The 19439-nt window shown below is 49.1% G+C and overlaps 1 protein-coding gene across 22 annotated transcripts in view; it reads left to right on the forward strand.

The window, feature by feature from the left end:
- Positions 1-462: 462 nt before the first annotated feature.
- Ih (hyperpolarization activated cyclic nucleotide gated potassium channel Ih) overlaps positions 463-19439 on the forward strand; it is a 543812-nt gene continuing 524835 nt past the window's right edge. For 21 of the 22 annotated variants that reach the window (XM_071692384.1, XM_071692376.1, XM_071692377.1 and 18 more), the window contains exons 1-2: positions 463-1298; positions 3548-3574. In XM_071692384.1, coding sequence (XP_071548485.1) covers positions 1150-1298; positions 3548-3574 — 176 coding nt within the window. In that variant the 5' untranslated portion in view covers positions 463-1149. The remainder of the gene's footprint in view (positions 1299-3547; positions 3575-19439) is intronic. The other variant, XM_071692379.1, reaches the window with a different exon arrangement.

Here is a 19439-nt window from a genome sequence, read left to right on the forward strand (position 1 = left end):
CTTGAGTCTGGGTGAAGGATTCCAAATGTAAGCTGTCCTTTTATTTTTCTTTACCACCTCGTTCACCTCATCTCTTCGTCGGGTTGGGACGAAAGCTGAGTCGAAAAGGACTATCAGTTCTCAAAGTATCTTTCGCCACTTATGAGAATATATGTTTGTTGTTGGTTGTCTCCTTACTCCCTAGTTTACTGCGTTTAAACGGCAAAGGTAAACGAGTATATTATACTTTTTGAAAATGAAAGAATATTTACATGTGGTGTGTGTGTGTGTGTGTGTGTGGGTGGGTGGGTGTGTGTGTGTGTGTGTGTGTGTGTGTGTGTGTGGGTGTGGATCTCCACCCTCACATTGTGTCTTATTTTCACCAAGCATTTCTGTGTCAGAAGATCCTTCCGTCCTTATCTTAACACTAACACGGTTTTCCTTATTTGTCTTTTTCAGAGAGGGAGAGAGAGAGAGGTCGTCAGCGGTCTCCAGTCTCGGCAGCTTCCTTGGATCTCACTGTGGACAGACTACGAACAGGCCTGGCGTGGCTGTAGCTAGATAGAAAAAAAAAGGAGAAAGACGAGTCGATGCGCTAGCATGTAGAAGTTAGACGGGGTGGGAGAGACGAAGGAGAGAGATTAGACGGATGAATTTCAAACGCAGTTGATTTAACGAGACAAAATGATTGATAATGAGTTCACGACCTAGTTAATGTCGCCCCACCGCCACTGTTTGGTACGAGCGCACGGCGTATATCTGTACGCCCGCTTCGGTAACTGAAGTGTTCCTCTCAATTTTTTTTCCAGCATAAAGCAGCGTTTGGTACCCTCCCGCGGACTAAGGTTTTGATACATATGTGCGTCCAGGATATGGCCTAATGATCTCTGAGCCATCTCTCTCACAAGAGACATGCGTGAGACAGTGTTTTGAAAAGCTCGAGAAAAAAGTGTGGTGATAGACAAGATTGAGAGACATAGAGACCAAGAGAGAGATAGAGAGACAGCTAGAGAGACAAGTGTGTAGAAAACAGGGTCTCAAAATGAGAGGCGTGCCCACCTTGTGTTGTGAGAGTCAGGGTCACGTGGCCATCATCCCAGTGCATGACCTGACCTCCTGCGACTACACGTAGGTCGTCCCCCCGCCCACCCTGGACGCTCCGAGGGCGGCATGAGCTTCCGGAGCGTCAAGTCCGGGGGCGGGAACGGGGGCGGGTTCGGTCGGCGGAGGGCAGCCAGCAGCCTCCTGGAGCACCTGGAGCCCATATCGCACCACCGAGCAAACTCCCGCAACAACTCCATCGCCCGCGCCTCCCACAGGTAGGTCCTGGGTCCTCCACGAGTCTCACCACATACAAAACCTTGGATCAATTCCTCCTCCATATATATATATATCTCTATCTCTCTCCCCATCATATGAATCATCTCTCTTTCGTCTCCTAGAGACGTGGTACTTATTTGACGTACACCTTTTGTCTCGTAGACTTTCCTGACACCGGTGAAATTCAAATTCATGAATCGTTTGGCTCCAAATTTTGACAGAGAGAGCACAAATGCTACAAGTGATCTTTGAAGTTAGAGAAAGCCGATGATAAGACACGATTGTCAGACGACGATTCTGAAGTCAAAAGATTTTTTTTGTTTGAATGTAGAGGGAAATTTTTTTTTCTGATGAAAGCAGAGTAAGGACGATACAAGAGAAAGCCATGTTAATTCATTTATGATTTATTTTGGATGGATGATAAGAAAGATATAGAAATGATACACAAACTTAGGGAAAAAGTGAGAAAAACCTTCTATTTTCTCGTCTGAGTTAGTCACATAATACGTCTCACTGTAGCGTCCCTAATGCCCAAGATTCTGAAGACATTGAAGAGAGTAGAAATATAATCGTAAAATAGACTCACACAATATATATATATATATATATATATATATATATATATATATATATATATATATATATATATATATATATATACACACATACATACATATATCACCAGCATCACCAACATGCGCCATGTATTTCCAACATCCTCTGCTGGTTTCTGCTTCCTTCGTCCCCTCTGTCCAGCTCCCCTGCCTCTGTTATCACGCCACGAACCCATGTTGCACCAGGGGTCGTCCTCTCCTTTTCCTTCCTTTGCGGTTCCCAGGCCACTGCCTCTTTTGTAATCCTCCTCCCAGCCCTCCCCTGGAGACGGGGGTAGGGTGTCGTAAGGTGAGGAGAACCCCGTCCATGTATGGCATCTTCCCTGTGTGATGTCGTGTCCCCCCACCGTATGAATTCTAATATGGCGTCACATTTCGTATGATTTTTTTTACCTCGAGGTCTCCAGCTGTCCATCGCTTCTCGTGGCTCAGATTCACAAAATCGTAAGGGGGTACTAATCTCTGCTGTCGTGTCAGGATTCGCGTTCGTAAACCCGTGCCTTGACCTCAAGTGTGAACTATGACACTCATATGACCACGTAACCAGTCTGTACGACACGCGGACCATCAATACTCGTCATTTGGTTCACCCATTGAAGCACTCTGTGACTTTGTCTGCCTAGTGATCCGTTCTTTGTGCTAATGACCCCCCATAAGGTAATTATAGAGAACCGAAGTCTTTCGTCATCTGACCATTCAGCGAGGTATCACTCCTCTGTAGCTTCCTCCCTCCCTCGTGATCTTGGTGACTCAGACGATGATGATCATCCTGGCTCATCATCCTGGCTCATCATCCTGGCTCATCATCCCTCCTCACCTTCTGAAAGCCATAACCTCAATTGCCTTCAACTCCTGCCGTTTTCGACCTCGTGTGTGTGTAATGACTTAGAACTGGTCAGGTATTTACATCCATCCACTCGACCTCCTCCTGCTTGCTACAGGTCGACTTTATCACAAAAAATGTGGAGGGGAAATGGAAGAGGGGACAAGATATTACCATGCAAGACGCCGCTTTTGCTAATACGTTGAGGAGAAAATGAATCATCGTAATTGACTTAAAATTTCGTATCATGCTGAATTGCCAGTGTCAACCTGACATACTTACCGTTTCTCTATAGTTGTGTAATAGATAGAATAGACAGGCTACATCACCATGTTTCAGCTGTATCATTGGCTACACCATCATGTTTCAACTGTATCATTGCCGACACTACTGTGTTTCACCTGTATCAATGTCTATACCTGTTTCATTGCACACGCCAGTATATTACACATGTCTCATAGCTACGCCACCATGTTTCACCTGCATCATTGTCTTCACCACCACGTTTCACCTGCATCATGGCCACACAACCATGTTTCACCTGCATCATGGCCACACAACCATGTTTCACCAGCTTCATGGCCACACAACTATGTTTCACCTGCTGAATAGCTAGCTCAAAACCTCTTCTCTTGACCACCTCAACATATGTTAACCATATCACGTATACTGACCCACTGCATATGCTCATCCAATAGTGACAGAGTTACTGGTCAATAGTGAGGTAAATAAATGAGGTAAGATGATAATCCTAGACATGTCTTAAGGTGATCAGAATGTGTCTAAAAGAGAAATGCCTCATCTCCCACAGCCTACCAAGGAGTCTCCTTCGTGGAAGGTAAGTGTCACCACTTTGTTCTCTCTCTCTCTCTCTCTCTCTCTCTCTCTCTCTCTCTCTCTCTCTCTCTCTCTCTCTCTCTCTCTCTCTCTCTCTCTCTCTCGTAGCGCTGCGCACATCGGCAATACAGGCACTGCATCAGAGCACACCGTGGCTCTCAGTAATCCAATTTAGGCACCGTGTTATGTACGTTGATACAGAGGCAACACAGCATACTGCCTTGGTGCGTAGTGTAGTGGCATAGTGCGCAACGTAGTGGTGTGCTATACATCGTAGTGGCGAAGTATATGAGCCTTATATTAAGTACTTGTAAGTGTCGTAAGTAGAACAGCGAGTGTCAACTCGACGCAAAGGCACTTATACATTACTGGGGCCACTATACGAAAACCACTATACATAGTATAAGGGCGTTTTACAGGATATAAAGACACCGTGTACAATATACATGAAGAGCATTTGGACCTAATATGAAAATGGTAGCTACTCCATTAAAAAACATTACTTGTAACAGGGAACCATCGTCTAGGAGTTAATGCCCATTTACATAGCTTAATGGCGTTGGACGGAACATATATACAAAGGCGAGTAGACAAGAGCACCTTCCTACACCATCATAAAGGTAGTGTGCAGGATCAAGAACCTCTGTAGACGATCCAGGGAGGCACAGGTATGCCAGAGGGAGTTGAACTCTCACACACATACACACACCACACACCCCATGACTCGTTGTCAGGAGGGCGGTTATGCCGTCCGGGTGCCAGCTGCCCGTGAGAAACGAGCGCTATTCAATATCTAATGACTCCCTCCCTCCCTGCTCAGTAAATGCCTGCCCTTTCACAGGAATAATGCGCTTGCCTCTTGAGACAAACAAGGCCCCCCCCCCACCCACCTGGGCCCCTCTCATACACAAAACGAGGCACTTGTCCTCCACACTCGAATCGCACAACACAAGCCCGCTTGTCGAACCCAGGCCACGACTAGACCCCCTCCCTCCCCCTCCTCACTTCATTCGTATAAATATAACCCTTGACTTTCCCTACAAATCCATATGGGATTTTTCTACAGACGCGCGGGGGGGAGTCGCGTTCGCCAGCAGGTCGCTAGGTGTTCGCCAGGTCCTTGTTCGCCCCAAGGACGCCTGCAGGTACCCTGTTGCTCCCATGGTGTGGACGTAGTACCAGTCTGGCTCTATTACATGTGTATATGCCTTATGACGCCAGCTGTGTGCATGCCTTCTGACACCATCTGTATACATGCCGTCTGACACCATCCGTATACATGCCGTCTGACACCATCTGTATACATGCCGTCTGACACCAGTTGTTTACATGACCTGTGACACCACTTGTGTACATGCCTTCTGTCACCAGATGTATGCGTGCTTAACAACACCCAGTGTCTTGGTCTTGTCATATAACGTGTGTACTTTTCTTATACGCACAATACTTGCGTCGTCATACGCACTGCGCGCTTATCAAAGATACTGTATTGTTATTTTAATGATCGCAGTTATATATGTATCTGTTATCCTAATGACATCAGCCACCTGTTTGCGATAACGCGTTGGTCGTATTCTGTTCATATGTACATAAATTAACTCCAAGACACACACACACACACACCCCTCCACCGCCCTTCCTATCCGCGGGAGCCCTGCGGCTTCAAGGCTGCGCGACATTCAGCAGCAGGGAAAGGGATGAGGAAAAAAATTCTTATGCGAGGATATTTTTTACTCGGCCGAAGATATCACACGAAATACATTCTTCGTCCAGAATGCAATGGGGGGATGGGGAGAGGGGCTGGGCTGACTGACGCGCGTATGTAGCTCAACGCGACTGCACTGTCCAGTCCAAGGGACCGAGAGAGAGAGAGAGAGAGAGAGAGAGAGAGAGAGAGAGAGAGAGAGAGAGAGAGAGAGAGAGAGAGCCTCCCAATCTCATCTAGCGTGAGGTGGTTCCTGGTCGACCCGTCAGACAAGGCGGGCGTCGTCACCTGTGAGTGAATAAGGTGTCGTCCCTCTTCCCTGTCGAAGCCTCGCAGCGGACGCTGCTTATATGAGAGTCTGGACTTCTCACTGTCCACAGCACCTGGCGCCCGTCCTTGCCAGGTGTGAGGGAGGGGACGTGTGGCGTGGGCTGGCGATGAGGGTGGGATGGTGGGGGAGGTGGGTGGGTTTAGTGCAAGGGGTGGGTTATTAGGATGGGATGGTGGGGGAGGGATGTGGGTTTAGTGCTAGGGGTGGGTTATGAGGATGGGATGGTGGGGGAGGTGGGTGGGTTTAGTGCTAGGGGTGGGTTATGAGGATGGGATGGTGGGGGAGGTGGGTGGGTTTAGTGCTAGGGGTGGGTTATGAGGATGGGTGTGAGGGGGAAGGTGTATGAGGCAGGGGTCAACGTAGGGTCAAGGGAGAGGGACTTTACATATGGAACCAGCAGCTCACGTCGATCCGAACCACCCAATTTTGTCTCTATAGATTTGTTCTCTCAATTTTGTCTCCTTTTATAGATTTATTCCGTCAATGTTTTCTACTTCTATAGATTTATTCTCTCAGTTTTGTCTACTTGTATAGATGTATTCTCTCAGTGTTGTCAACTTGTATAGATTTATTTTCTGTTTTGTCTACCTGTGTAGATATAAATCTCTCAGTTTTGTCTACTTGTATAGATTTATTCTCTCAATTTTGTCTCGTATAGATTTATTCTCCCTTCCTAACCTTAATTCTGTTAATCGATTATTTACATACCCACTTTCTATGTTGATAAATATTCTTCCGTTATCTTTCTGTTATTAATTTATATTCTTCCGTTATCTCTCTGTTGGTAGTTTATATTCTTACGTTATCTCTCTGTTGGTAATTTATATTCTTCCGTTATCTCTCTGTTGTTAATCTGTATTCTTCCGTTATCTCTCTGTTGGTGATTTATATTCTTACGTTATCACTATGTTGATGTACATTAAGTTTCTCTCTCTCTCTCTCTCTCTCTCTCTCTCTCTCTCTCTCTCTCTCTCTCTCTCTCTCTCTCTCTCTCTCTCTCATTCTCTCTCTCTCTCTCCCTGTTAACGGTTTACATTCCTTGGTTCTTTGTCTGTTGATGATTTGTAGTCTTACTTCCCCTGTTAATTTCATACTCCCGTTTTCTCCTGTTTATTGATGCTTTATCTTCCTACTTCTTCTTCACCCCCCTCCTCCCCCCCTACCGTTTATTGACGTCTCGTCCATCCCCAGGCAACGGTCACAACACAAGACATAATCCTGTTAATTATCATTGGACTGAGAAGGTCCCTCTTGGGGCCCGAGTTGATATAATGAACCCCAAAGTAAGTTAATGTCCTTAATGGAGATGGGGGTGGGGGGGGGGGGGCCGAGCGAGCGGGTCGGGGCCGGCCCTAGGCTAGGGGCTTAGGCTGCGGACTGGGGGGGCCTAGGGCCTAGGGCTGGGTAGGGCCAGGACGAGCTGGGACGGTCCTAGGGATGGGAGAGTGGGAAGGACCCACAACATGGGCTCAACTCGTCCCTTTTGTCTCCCCACCTCGGCCCTCTCCTCACTCGTATGACCAACCCTCCTCCCCTTCCCATTCCTTCCTTTTCCATCCCATCCCCTCCCTCCCTCCCTCCCTCCCTCCCTCCCTCCCTCCCTCTCTCCCTTCCCCGTCAACTCGTTCGCTCCACCCGTCACTCACCCTGTCTTCCCTAGGGAGGGTGATCTCCCTCGCTCTCCTCCCTAAAGGGATCGGGAAAAGAAGTGGGGTGGGAGGGGAGGAGGACCAACCACCTCAAGTACAGCAGACCCATCAGTTTTACGACCTCTCTCTCTCTCTCTCTCTCTCTCTCTCTCTCTCTCTCTCTCTCTCTCTCTCTCTCTCTCTCTCTCTTTCTCTCTCCAGAAACACAGCAATTTTGGGTTTAGTGTTGCATGGGCACCACATGCGACGCCTGAACACGTTAGTATGGCGTCTGTATGTGTGTGTGTGTGTGTGTGTGTTAGCATCACATCCCCCGCTGCTCTGGGGAGGGTTGTAGGGCGGGCAGCGCGGCGGGAGGTGAGGACTCCAGAGAACAAGTGAGGGAATGTTTACATTAGCCCATCTGCCGTCTCTTGGCACCGACCTTGGCCAGAGCTTGGCGCCAAGTGTGTGTGTTTGTGTGCGTGTGTGTGTGTGTGTGTGTGTGAAGTGAAGGTTAGGGGGTGGTGGATGGGAACTATGGGACAGGGATTGTCCAGAGGATGAGGTGAAGGGTTAGAGAGAGAGAGAGAGAGATGGAGCGTGCGTGTCATAGAGGTAGAGGGAAGGAGGGCTCTTGTGTGGACAGTGCACCGATGACGTAGTGTGACGTATTGGTGACGTGGGCTCTTACGTATAAAGTGCAATGGTGATGTCCTTTGTCCTTACGAATGTGTAATCGTTATCCCTTCATTCGAGTTCGTGTTTTGCATTCGATTTGTATGTATTTCTGGACTACTTGCCGTATGAATATTTCGAAAATGTAGCACTGTAGATATTTGATTTTGTCTATTCGTATATAAGTGTTTGTTTATCGTTATGTGTGCCTGCAAGTGTGTTGATGTATGAGTGTGTACATGTGTGTATGTTCCTCTGTTCAGCGTGACCAGAGGGGGTGCTATGGTTATAACAAGGGAGAGCAAACAGTCTACCGGGTCATGTCAAAGCTGTTTGTCGTAGTACAGGTGATGAGCGAGTCAGAGACGAGTATAATACGCGTCGAAAAGATGCCTGTGAATTGTGACTGCGACTGGAGGAAGGTTTAGGACGAACATTGCTCTCAAACGAAGCATGGAGGGGGTTCTCCAGCCTCACACTGATAGGGGTCCTGCCCCTTTTCACTCTCCAGCCACTCACACTACACCACCTCCCTCCCTGCGTCACACACTAGTGCTACGTACCTCACACTCTCCATCAGTGACTCGCATCCTTGACATGTCTCTCTCTCTGTCATTTTCGCCACTCGTGTGTATGCTTTGTGAAAGGGTCCGCCTTTGCTAGGTGGTCACAAGGGCTTCCAGCCTCCCGACGCCCTTGGAGGCCGTCGACTTCAGATCATAAACCACAAGTCGAAGAGTCTGAGAACACTTTCTTCAGGTGTTCAAAATAGTTCCAAGACGAAATGGACATCCTCCTCTCACTGCATGCGCAGCTGCATGTTCTTGAGAACAGAGACTTGGTCATGTCCTATACAGCAAGCCTGGCGAGCACTGCGCTCACGTAGGAGAAGCACCACCGGGCAGGAGTCCTCAGTAAAAGTTTCAAGCGCTTCGCCTGGGGTCTCCCCTTGCTCCTGCGAGGCTTGGAAATTGGTCGCCGACGGAAGTGTTCGCTGAGGCAGCCCCACGTGACGCCCGGGGGTCTCACTGTAAACTCGGCCAGTCGTATGATTCCGGCTGGTGAGTTGTGTGTGAGGGAGGGAGGGACCCGGCGGAGGGAACGGGGACGGTGGAGGGGGTAGGCTGGAGGGAAGTGAGGGTCCCCGGGTATACCACCCCCACGGGACTCTGCAAACAGGCGACCATGTGCCGGGTAAACAACGCTAAATGTTTAATTGCTTAGAGATAACTCTTCGTGCAACAGGTGCCCCAAGTGTGTGCTTATTGTCTTTGTGATTCTCTCTCTCTCTCTCTCTCTCTCTCTCTCTCTGGCAGAAACAGCACCTTGGCCCGCCCTTCTGAGACATGAGCTGCCGGCCGGCCGGCCCGAGACAGGTAAACACACGCAATCTGGGTCATTTAAAACCCGGGGAGCCACGGCATTTACACCGGTAGTCGAGTTTAAACGCCCTCGCGCCAGGAGCATTTAAACTGATGGCATCTTTGTCTGGGATGCGCTAGAATTTAAGTATATATATATATATATATATATATATATATATATATATATATATATATATATATTCTTGAGTCCAGAGAGAACTGAAACACGGTAAGTTCCCAAGTGCACTTTCGTATAATAATCACATCATTGGAGGAGATACAAGAAAGAAATATGACAGTAGAGACTTCACTCACAAAGATGAGGTTGTCCTCATGCCTCATCCTCACACTATCGCTGCGACCCACGACTGTGAGTGTCGTACAGCAGTGAAATGGGTCTTACAGCATTGAAGTGGGGTCTCATGTTAAACCCAGTGGGCGTGTTACGAGCCATCCCTCAACCTTCCTCAGAGGCTGGGCGTGTGCAACACACATTGTTGCCACGTAGGGACCGCCTCCAATCCGTGCGAGCCCTCACCCATTTTCAAGCAGTACCTGTCTGATGGCCAGGGAGGTCCGAGACTTGAGGAAGGGTAGGGGGTTCGGGAAAGTCCCCATCTCCTGGTCGCGGGCGGGTGGACGGGTGCGAGGGAGGGCGGGCGGACTTCGTATCGCAAAGGCGTCGTCCACGTCGTGGAGGTCGGTAGTCGCTACGTCATGGATTATGATAGTGTTTTCCCCGGTAAAGTCATTCATGACTGAGGTAAGTCATGAGGAATCTTTCGTCTGTTTTTGACTCATGCGCATCATGCAGTGAGGTGAGGGAGGTTGCATGGGTGTGGATACGTACCTAGCCTTAGCGTACCTATCCAGGAGGAGGTGAGGGTGTGTGTGTGTGTGTGTGGAGTCTAGCTCGTGGGACCGAGCGAAGCGCAAGGCCTCCTTCCTTCCTCACCTTCCCTCCTCCTCCTCCTCCGCTCAGCGGCAGGATTGAGGGCAGCCTGACCTTTAAGGATCCTAAATAAGTCAGGGAGAGCGAGCCACACACTGTGTTGGGTGACCTCACTTGCCCTGCTGCCTCGTCTGGCGCACAAGCATAAACATACACACCCACACACACACACTCACAAACATTTAACACAAACACATGCACACACAAATGCCCAATATATATATATATATATATATATATATATATATATATATGCAAAAGGTACACAAGTACCGAATGTACAGAAAACGCAAGTAGCGCCTCAGGGAAAAGTAAAATACGAAGTGTCATGCGCTTTCGTATATTACATTCTCAAGACTAACTTGAGCCTCAGTCTGGACAGTGTAATACTTGGTTATTTTGGTATCCTTGTGGTTGTACCCGTCCAATATACAGACATACAGATAGATACGTGATTCTGTACTCACACCACATCAGAAGTGAGAAGATTTAGGAGGTATGTGCATTTTAGCGGGCTGTTGGGGGAAGCGAGAGTTCATAGGGACAAGAGAATTGATTCCGCGAAGAGTTCCAGGTCAGGGGCGGATACTGCTACTGCTTCTTCCAGGGCTACTACGTCACGATTGTCACCAAAGACCTCCCTGTCCACTGTCCAGACATTGTAACTCGTGTAACATCATGATGGTACGTGCGAGGTACGGGAGAGACAGTCCAGAGAGCCACGGTACTGTGCCCGAGCGTTACCGGGGGGACAGAATTAGTTCCAGACGAGAACAGGTAAATGCCACCACGGTGCATATCTGTGGCGGAGAGTCCCAGGTGGTGGGGTGTGGAGGGTGTGTGTGTGTGTGTGTGTGTGTGACGGGACCGCGTAGCAGCATCGTCCAGCTTCGATCTCCTTTCCCGGAGGAGGCAGGGTTGTGTGTGGGGGGGGAATCTGCCTGTGTGTCTCTCTCTCCCTCCCTCTCTCCCTCCCTCCCTCGCATCACTCATGGGCTGGGACAGTGAGTCACCCCTGACGTCCGGGGGTATCGCCATGGACGCTCGGAGATCCTCATCGTCCACCATGAGTCGTAAGGTTTACGACGTCTCGTGAAGGGAGTGTCGCATACGTGTCTGACCCGAGGGATAGGTCAAGGAGCCAAATCGTCGCAATTGACTTCCTTTGGCCTCGTCTCCTCCGTCGCAGACAGAGGTTTCCGGCGTTTCCAGCAGTTCTCGGATGCGTTCTTGGCCATGCGTGTGTGTGTGCGAGTGTGTCCAGGAAATCACATACCTGGACATAGACTGTAGACTCTTGAAATGCTTACCCTTGAGTGAGACTGACCATCTTATTGGTGTACGCGAGGTCTGGCACGAAGAAATTGTGCCTGGCTTGGAGACGTGTGATGACGCAAGGTTTTCCTAAACTTTACAGTGATGGTACAGTGAAATGAACACTAAACCACACAGTGAAGGTACAGTGTGATCATTCCTAAACCATAACAGTGAAGGTACAGCGTAATCATTGCTAAACATTACAGTGACGATACAGTGTAATCATTGCTGAACCTCATAGTGACGATACAGTGTAATCATTGCTGAACCTTACAGTGACGATACAGTGTAATCATTGCTGAACCTTACAGTGACGATACAGTGTAATCATTGATGAACCTTACAGTGACGATACAGTGTAATAAAGCCCTGAATGAGGTTCGAGTCAAGTGATTTCTTCTGCAGTGAAGATCCGGAACATGTGAGGCTCTGTGGCCTGACCAGCTGGTGAAGGACTGAGGGGTTTCGAGGTCCCCCCACCTGTGTGTGGGTGCTGGGCTCCACCATGTACTCTGGCGACCGTCTCACCGTATCATCCGCCCAGCGACCGAGGCGAAACCGCAGGTGAGGGAGGATTCGCGCCCCACGCTGGGTGCCTGGCACTATGACACCCCACCTCCTCCCTCCCCCAGCAACAGCAGTAGCATGATATCCGGCACTCTACCGCCTAGCACAATGAGCTCCCCCCAATAGTACACTACCTGCCACTAGTCTCTGGTAGACCTACCTTGCGCCACTGTCCTGCGCCACTACCCTGCGCCACTACCCTGCGCCACAACCAGGACATTACTACGTGGCATTATTGAAAGGCAGTGCTACCACGTGCTATTAGCTTGAGCCACTAGATAGCGCCATTAAATCCCACCACCACCACTAGTGGCACCACTTCCGCTTCCACCATATGGGTTCATTTTCTGCCACCATAGATGACACCATGATTAATGACACACACACACACCTGACACCCTTACCCATTATTCATTATCCTCCGGCAGATTATCGGGTCATAGACCATCAGATGCTCTATCTCCCGTATACTTCAACTACATTCATAGCATCGCGTTGCCGTCGTGTTATACGATTAGATCGTCTCTTTGAGTTCGAAGTCAATATTGAATACCTTGATGACACACTGGAAGGCAGAGGAGGTTAGAATCGATCATTGTCTCTCACCGAACCCTACTCGCATATGGGGAGTGAGGAGGGAGGGGATTCAAGTATACAGCGGCATTGATCTATCGTAGCTCAGAGGACGTCAGAAATAGACGCCGTTCTATGTATAGGACGGGGGCGGTGATGAGACTTGGGCGTAGCTATTGTGGTGTATTAATGATAAGCTGGTTCGCATGGCTAAGATCCCGTGGTCCTGCGTGTGTGTGTCGTAGAAGGCGACTAAAAGGGGAGGGAGCGGGGGGCGGCTGGAAATCCTCCCCTCTCATTTATTTTTTTTTAATTTTCCAAAAGAAGGAACAGAGAAGGGGGCCAGGTGAGGATATTCCCTCAAAGGCCCAGTCCTCTGTTCTTAACGCTACCTCGCTAAGGCGGGAAATGGCGAATAATTTGAAAGAAAAGAAATATATATATATATATATATATATATATATATATATATATATATATATTACGTTGGAGGGGAAAGTCGTGCAGGTGCCTCATCTCTTGACGATACACCTTAGCTCGACCTGAGAACAGGTCACGGGGGACAAGGGTTCATAATATTCATGTGGCGTGGCTGGGGCAGCCACAGCCTTGAGGGCCAAGCTGCCTCTGATTAATTTCCCCTCAAGGCTGAAGCCTCTCTTTTTTTTTTTTTTTTTTCCTCTCTTCCTCTCTCTCGAAGTTCCTTCTTGAGCTGGGCCAAGTTTGCCGAAGAAAAGTGCCACGGTTTTACAAGACTTCACTCGCTCGCTCGCGCGCGCGCGTGTGTGTGTGTGTGTGTGTGTGTGTGTGTGTGTGTGTGTGTGTGTGTTAGAGCACGTCTCACCAGCTGTGATGGGATGCTGGCCTTCCAGCACGTGAGGTAATTAATCATCGATTGAGGGAGATGACCACACCGACTTAGCTGACAGCCATGGATGAGGTGACCCTCCTCTCTGCCTCGCCAGAGTGATGTGCTCCAGCGAGAGGAACCGTGACACACACACACACACACACACACACACACACACACACACAGTGGGGTATAGGCGTAGAACATACAAGGGTCGTATGTGTAGATGTACGTTACTCCAGAATTCGGACCCAGTCTGCTGTGCCTTCTACTCTGTTTGATCTGTTTTCTGGTCTCCCCTCTGTGCCACGGTGTTCGTTGATCTCTCCTCTGTGTCTCAGTGTCTCCTGGTCTCTCATCTATGGCTTAGTATCTCCCAGTCTCCCCTCTGTGCCACAATGTTTGCTGGTCTCTCCTCTCTGTCTCAGTGGCTCCCAGTCTCTCGTCTGTGCCACAGTGTTAGCCAAGCTCTCGTCTGTGCCACAGTGTTAGCCAAGCTCTCGTCTGTGCCACAGTGTTAGCCAAGCTCTCGTCTGTGCCACAGTGTTAGCCAAAGCTCTCGTCTGTGCCACAGTGTCAGCCAAGCTCTCCTCTGTGTCTTGGTGCTTCCTGGCTTCTCCCCTGTGCCACAGTGCCTGCTGGTCCCTCGTCTGTGCCACGGTGTTTACCGGGTTCTCCTCTGCGACAGCGTTTGGCCAACAGACACGATGATCGTCCTGGGGTTTTCAGTGTGTGTGTGTGTGTGTGTGTGTGTGTGTGTGTGTGTGTGTTGACGGGGCGTACCGTTAGAAGGTCATGCGCCTAAATAACTCAGGTCTAAGGGCTGACGTCACTGCTGCGTCACAGTAGTGGGCGGGGCACTCCACCTTTCCCTCGTCCATAATGTATGTTCCTGGCATCCACGATAAACCAGTGGGATGGGAGGAGGTGGAGGAGGAGGAGAAGGAGAGAGGAGGAGAGGTGGTCCTTACACCCACGGGGGGGGTATTGGGGGACCACTGGCTGGCCATGCGGCACCTGCTGACGTCACCGAGGACGTGGGCGGGGCCTCCACCAACTCCTCCAACCAATCCCAGCCTCCGTAATCGTACTCTGAAAATATTTTTGTCGCCTTATTTACCTAGTCTCTTAACGCCCTTAGAAAGTCCTTAATGTAAACGAAGCGTAACACCGATCGAGATTTTAATTTATCAATAAAGAAAAAGATATATATATATATATATATATATATATATATATATATATATATATATATATATATATATATATATATATATATGTGGATGAATTTCTCTACCGTAGGAGTACAGTAAGATGATGATAATGGAATGATATGTTCTGCTGGCCAGATAAGCTCCCACAATAGCAACAGAGAACTCTAAAATATTAACCTCATCGATTTAATCAATGGTGAGGAGCATGCACCAGTACGTCACAAAGATATACCAAGAGGCAATGTGATAACGTATGTTTCACAGCGAAATGCGACTCCATGTTGGAGTGAAAAAGTTCTGTTATTCTTCTTTTTTTTTCTATCTTTAGACAAAATTAAAAAAAAAAAGATGAAAAGAATTCGGATGGAATTCCAGGTTTTGGGTCTATTGTGGATAACTGGAGTTTTGGCCGCTGCTAAAAATAGACACTGGCTTTCAGAAGTCATAACAGACGGGGGGGAGGTGGAGCGGGGTGTGGGTTAGGGGGGCTGGTAAGGGAGAGGGTGAGGGTGGGTGAGGGTGGGTAAGTAAGGGAGAGGGGTAGGGATATGGTGGGGAAAGAGAGGTAGCCAATGGGACGGTAAGGGGCGATGGGCGATGAATGTTCTTGCACGGGATGGAGTGGATGGGACGCATCCCTCTCCATGTGTTACGATGGGAGGGGGGATGGGTATATTGTGAGGGGCGGCTCCTCCCGCATTTATTGCGGTGTGGACGACCGTCTTCATCTGTGTTGGTGTGAGGGGAGGGGATGAGGAGGAGGTGACACTACATGCTTCTGGTATGTTGGGGGGTACCTGGGGACACCGTCGAGGAATGCAGGGTCGCTGAAGACACACTCATCGAGATTCCAGGGCTGCTCTAGATGCTGGCGGAGACATTGGGGTTACCAGAGAACTTGGTAGGAGACTGTAGGGTTACTGGAGACACTGTCGGAGACTGTAGCCCAGCTGGGGAGACTGTCAGAGACTGTTAGCCAAACTGGAGACACCCTAGGAGACCGTAGGCCCCTACTGGAAACGCAGTCAGAGACTGTAGGGTTTACTACAGACTCCGTCGGAGTCTTTTGGCTAAGTGTTGGAGCTCCCCCTTTTTTTTAACAGCCTACCTGTCAGCGCGGTGCGTCCTGTCATTCTACGCGCCTTTGTGATATTTGAAGGTGACCGTTGCTGTGCTATGGGGGCCTTGAGAGACTTCTCTCAGGGGTATTGTTAATCCCCGCCTGCGTTAGTGTAGGGAGAGGGACGACCCTCCCTGTCGCAGGGAAGGTGGCCTGGAATCTCCGTGTTGTGAGGGAAGGACGACGCGTCGCCAAGGGGAAACTCGCTGAACGTGTGCGACAGCCACACACACACACACCCACACACACACACACACACACACATGGGATCTTTAGCACCAGCGAATCTCCCTTTAGTCGGATCAAGAACCCTGGCGGGGTTACTACAAATCGCCTTGGACGGCGTCTCCAGACGCGCCGGGGGAGGGGATCGTGCCAGGCCGCCGTGCCCTGCGTGTCGAGGCGACAGTTCTGACGGCCTTATAGCCATGCTTTTATGGCCAACTTACCATGAGGACGCTTGGAGGGCTGCCTGGCCTCGGTGGTCGAGAGTGAGTATCTCGTATTCATGGCCCGGGGTTATGGCCCTCAGTCTGGTGTAAAAATGATTGAACAAGACGGGTTACTTAGGCGTGATGTGTACCATGAGGCACGCGTCTGTGTGTGTGTGTGTGTGTGTGTGTGTGTGTTACGAACCTCTAAACCCTCCGTGGTGTATAATAAACCCTGTCTACGGTTATAACAGCCTCGAACGTCAGTATATCTCTCATGTGGCAGGCAAGACACAAGCTTACAAGCCTCCAGGAAGCGTCTGATGCCCTACAAGCCTCCGTACATACCCCTCCATCCCCAGATAGACCAGAGGACACCACGAATCACACTCTGAGTGTCCTTATTTTCGCACGTGGAGTCCTACCCTCCTCACAGCAGCCCACCAGGTCCTGTCATTCCCTCCTCCCCACGCCATCAGGAGGTCTCTCTCTGCCCCCCGCACCCCAGTGTTGCACCTCCACCCATCGCTAGCCCGCTTCACCCACAGCATGCCCCCCTCGCCTCTTCGTCCATCGACTCCAGTAGGTTTTAGCCGCTGGGTGTGAATATCTCGTGGCCTCCCTACCAACACCCACACGCGTCTGCCACGTCTCCAGCAATGAACCATCTCGGCTATCATGATGTAAGGCCATTATCATCTGCCTTCCCTCTTATATACTCTCCCTCCCTTACTCTTCCCCCCCTCTCTTCTTCCTCCATCTCTCTTCTTCCTCCATCTCTCCTCCTCCTCCTCCAGCATCCAAGCTAAGGTGGCTTAACAGTGAAACCGAAACTGACAAGATATTTCTGCGGACGAGGTGATGAAGGCTTCCTGACGTGTCCTTGTCGGGACGAGGAGGAGGAGGAGGAAGAGGAGGAGGAGGAGAAGAAGAATAAGGAGGAGGCCGCTGGTCCACCTCCTCCTACCACCCACCTTCCTCTCTCGCCCGCACGTCCCCCCACAACGACTTCTCGCCTCGCCTTCCCATAGACTCCCCTGAACTGTTTCCTTTCTTCTTTTTATTGGCTGGATGGAGCAAAATGATCGTTCTCACTTGTCTGTATCTCTCTAGGCTTGTTTAGGGGGGTGGGGGGGAGGAGAGAAGAAGGAGGGGGGAAAGGAGGTCGGAGGAGAGGTCTTTCAGAAGAGAGAGAGAGAGAGAGAGAGAGAGAGAGAGAGAGAGAGAGAGAGAGAGAGAGAGAGAGAGGTTCATCAATGGATCCGAGTAAATAAAAAAAATGACCCGACCTTTATTCTTACTGTCATTTTTTTTTCTTGTTTGTGTGTGTGTGTGTGTGTGTGTGTGTGTGTGTGTCCGGTCGTGGAGTTCCATGCCTCCGGTCGTGGTAAGACGGCAGTCGTCCTGGTTGTCACCTCCCCGGTTATGATCCTCATATATCCAGCCATGGGTAGGTGGGTGGGGCATGTATCACATACGATAACCTACCTTATTGCGCTAATCGCAGCAGCATTTCAGTGCTAACCTTCATGACATTTCTCTCTAGGGGTCTGTTTTTTTTTTTTCACCACCCTGTTTCTAATTCCTGTCGATACGGGCGATAAGACGAATCAAGCGCTGTTACTAATGGTCGAATTGGGTTGGGTGGAGGTGGGGTGTGGGTCATCCTTACCATCGATCATAGGATTCGCTCGTTAATGATGGCTCTTGTAGTAGTTCAACGGCTGGAGAACGTCGGGGGGGCCCTTCATACACCCTGGTTAGGTTGAGGGTTCGAGGGCTTGTTACACTGTTGGATCACCACTGCTGCTGCTGCTGTCGATGGCCACTTCATCCCCCTGTATCTCTGTTGTATTATTCCTGTATCACTGTTGTATTATTGGAAATACATTTCTTTTTTTTTTTACGTGTGTCCAGTGGGTTGTTATTGGCAACGGTGGTTCATGTAGCAGTATCGTATGTATGTGTATGGCAACACTGATTCACACACACACACACACACACACACACACACACACACACACATTTTGATATTTATTTGTTTATTATATTTAGTCGCTGTCTCCCGCGTTAACGAGGTAGCGCAAGGAAACAGACGAAAGCATTGCCCAACCCACCCACATACACATGCATATACATAAACGCCCATATATATATATATATATATATATATATATATATATATATATATATATATATATATATATATATATTTTTTTTTTTTTTCTTTTTTTTTTATACTTTGTCGCTGTCTCCCGCATTTGCGAGGTAGCGCGAGGAAACAGACGAAAGAAATGGCCCAACCCCCATACACACGTACATACACACGTCCACACACGCAAATATACATACCTACACAGCTTTCCATGGTTTACCCCAGACGCTTCACATGCCTTGATTCAATCCACTGACAGCACGTCAACCCCTGTATACCACATCGCTCCAATTCACTCTATTCCTTGCCCTCCTTTCACCCTCCTGCATGTTCAGGCCCCGATCACACAAAATCTTTTTCACTCCATCTTTCCACCTCCAATTTGGTCTCCCTCTTCTCCTCGTTCCCTCCACCTCCGACACATATATCCTCTTGGTCAATCTTTCCTCACTCATTCTCTCCATGTGCCCAAACCATTTCAAAACACCCTCTTCTGCTCTCTCAACCACGCTCTTTTTATTTCCACACATCTCTCTTACCCTTACGTTACTTACTCGATCAAACCACCTCACACCACACATTGTCCTCAAACATCTCATTTCCAGCACATCCATCCTCCTGCGCACAACTCTATCCATAGCCCACGCCTCGCAACCATACAACATTGTTGGAACCACTATTCCTTCAAACATACCCATTTTTGCTTTCCGAGATAATGTTCTCGACTTCCACACATTTTTCAAGGCTCCCAAAATTTTCGCCCCCTCCCCCACCCTATGATCCACTTCCGCTTCCATGGTTCCATCCGCTGACAGATCCACTCCCAGATATCTAAAACACTTCACTTCCTCCAGTTTTTCTCCATTCAAACTCACCTCCCAATTGACTTGACCCTCAACCCTACTGTACCTAATAACCTTGCTCTTATTCACATTCACTCTTAACTTTCTTCTTCCACACACTTTACCAAACTCAGTCACC

Source organism: Panulirus ornatus, chromosome 53, assembly GCF_036320965.1.
Source record: "Panulirus ornatus isolate Po-2019 chromosome 53, ASM3632096v1, whole genome shotgun sequence".
NCBI lineage: Eukaryota > Metazoa > Arthropoda > Malacostraca > Decapoda > Palinuridae > Panulirus > Panulirus ornatus.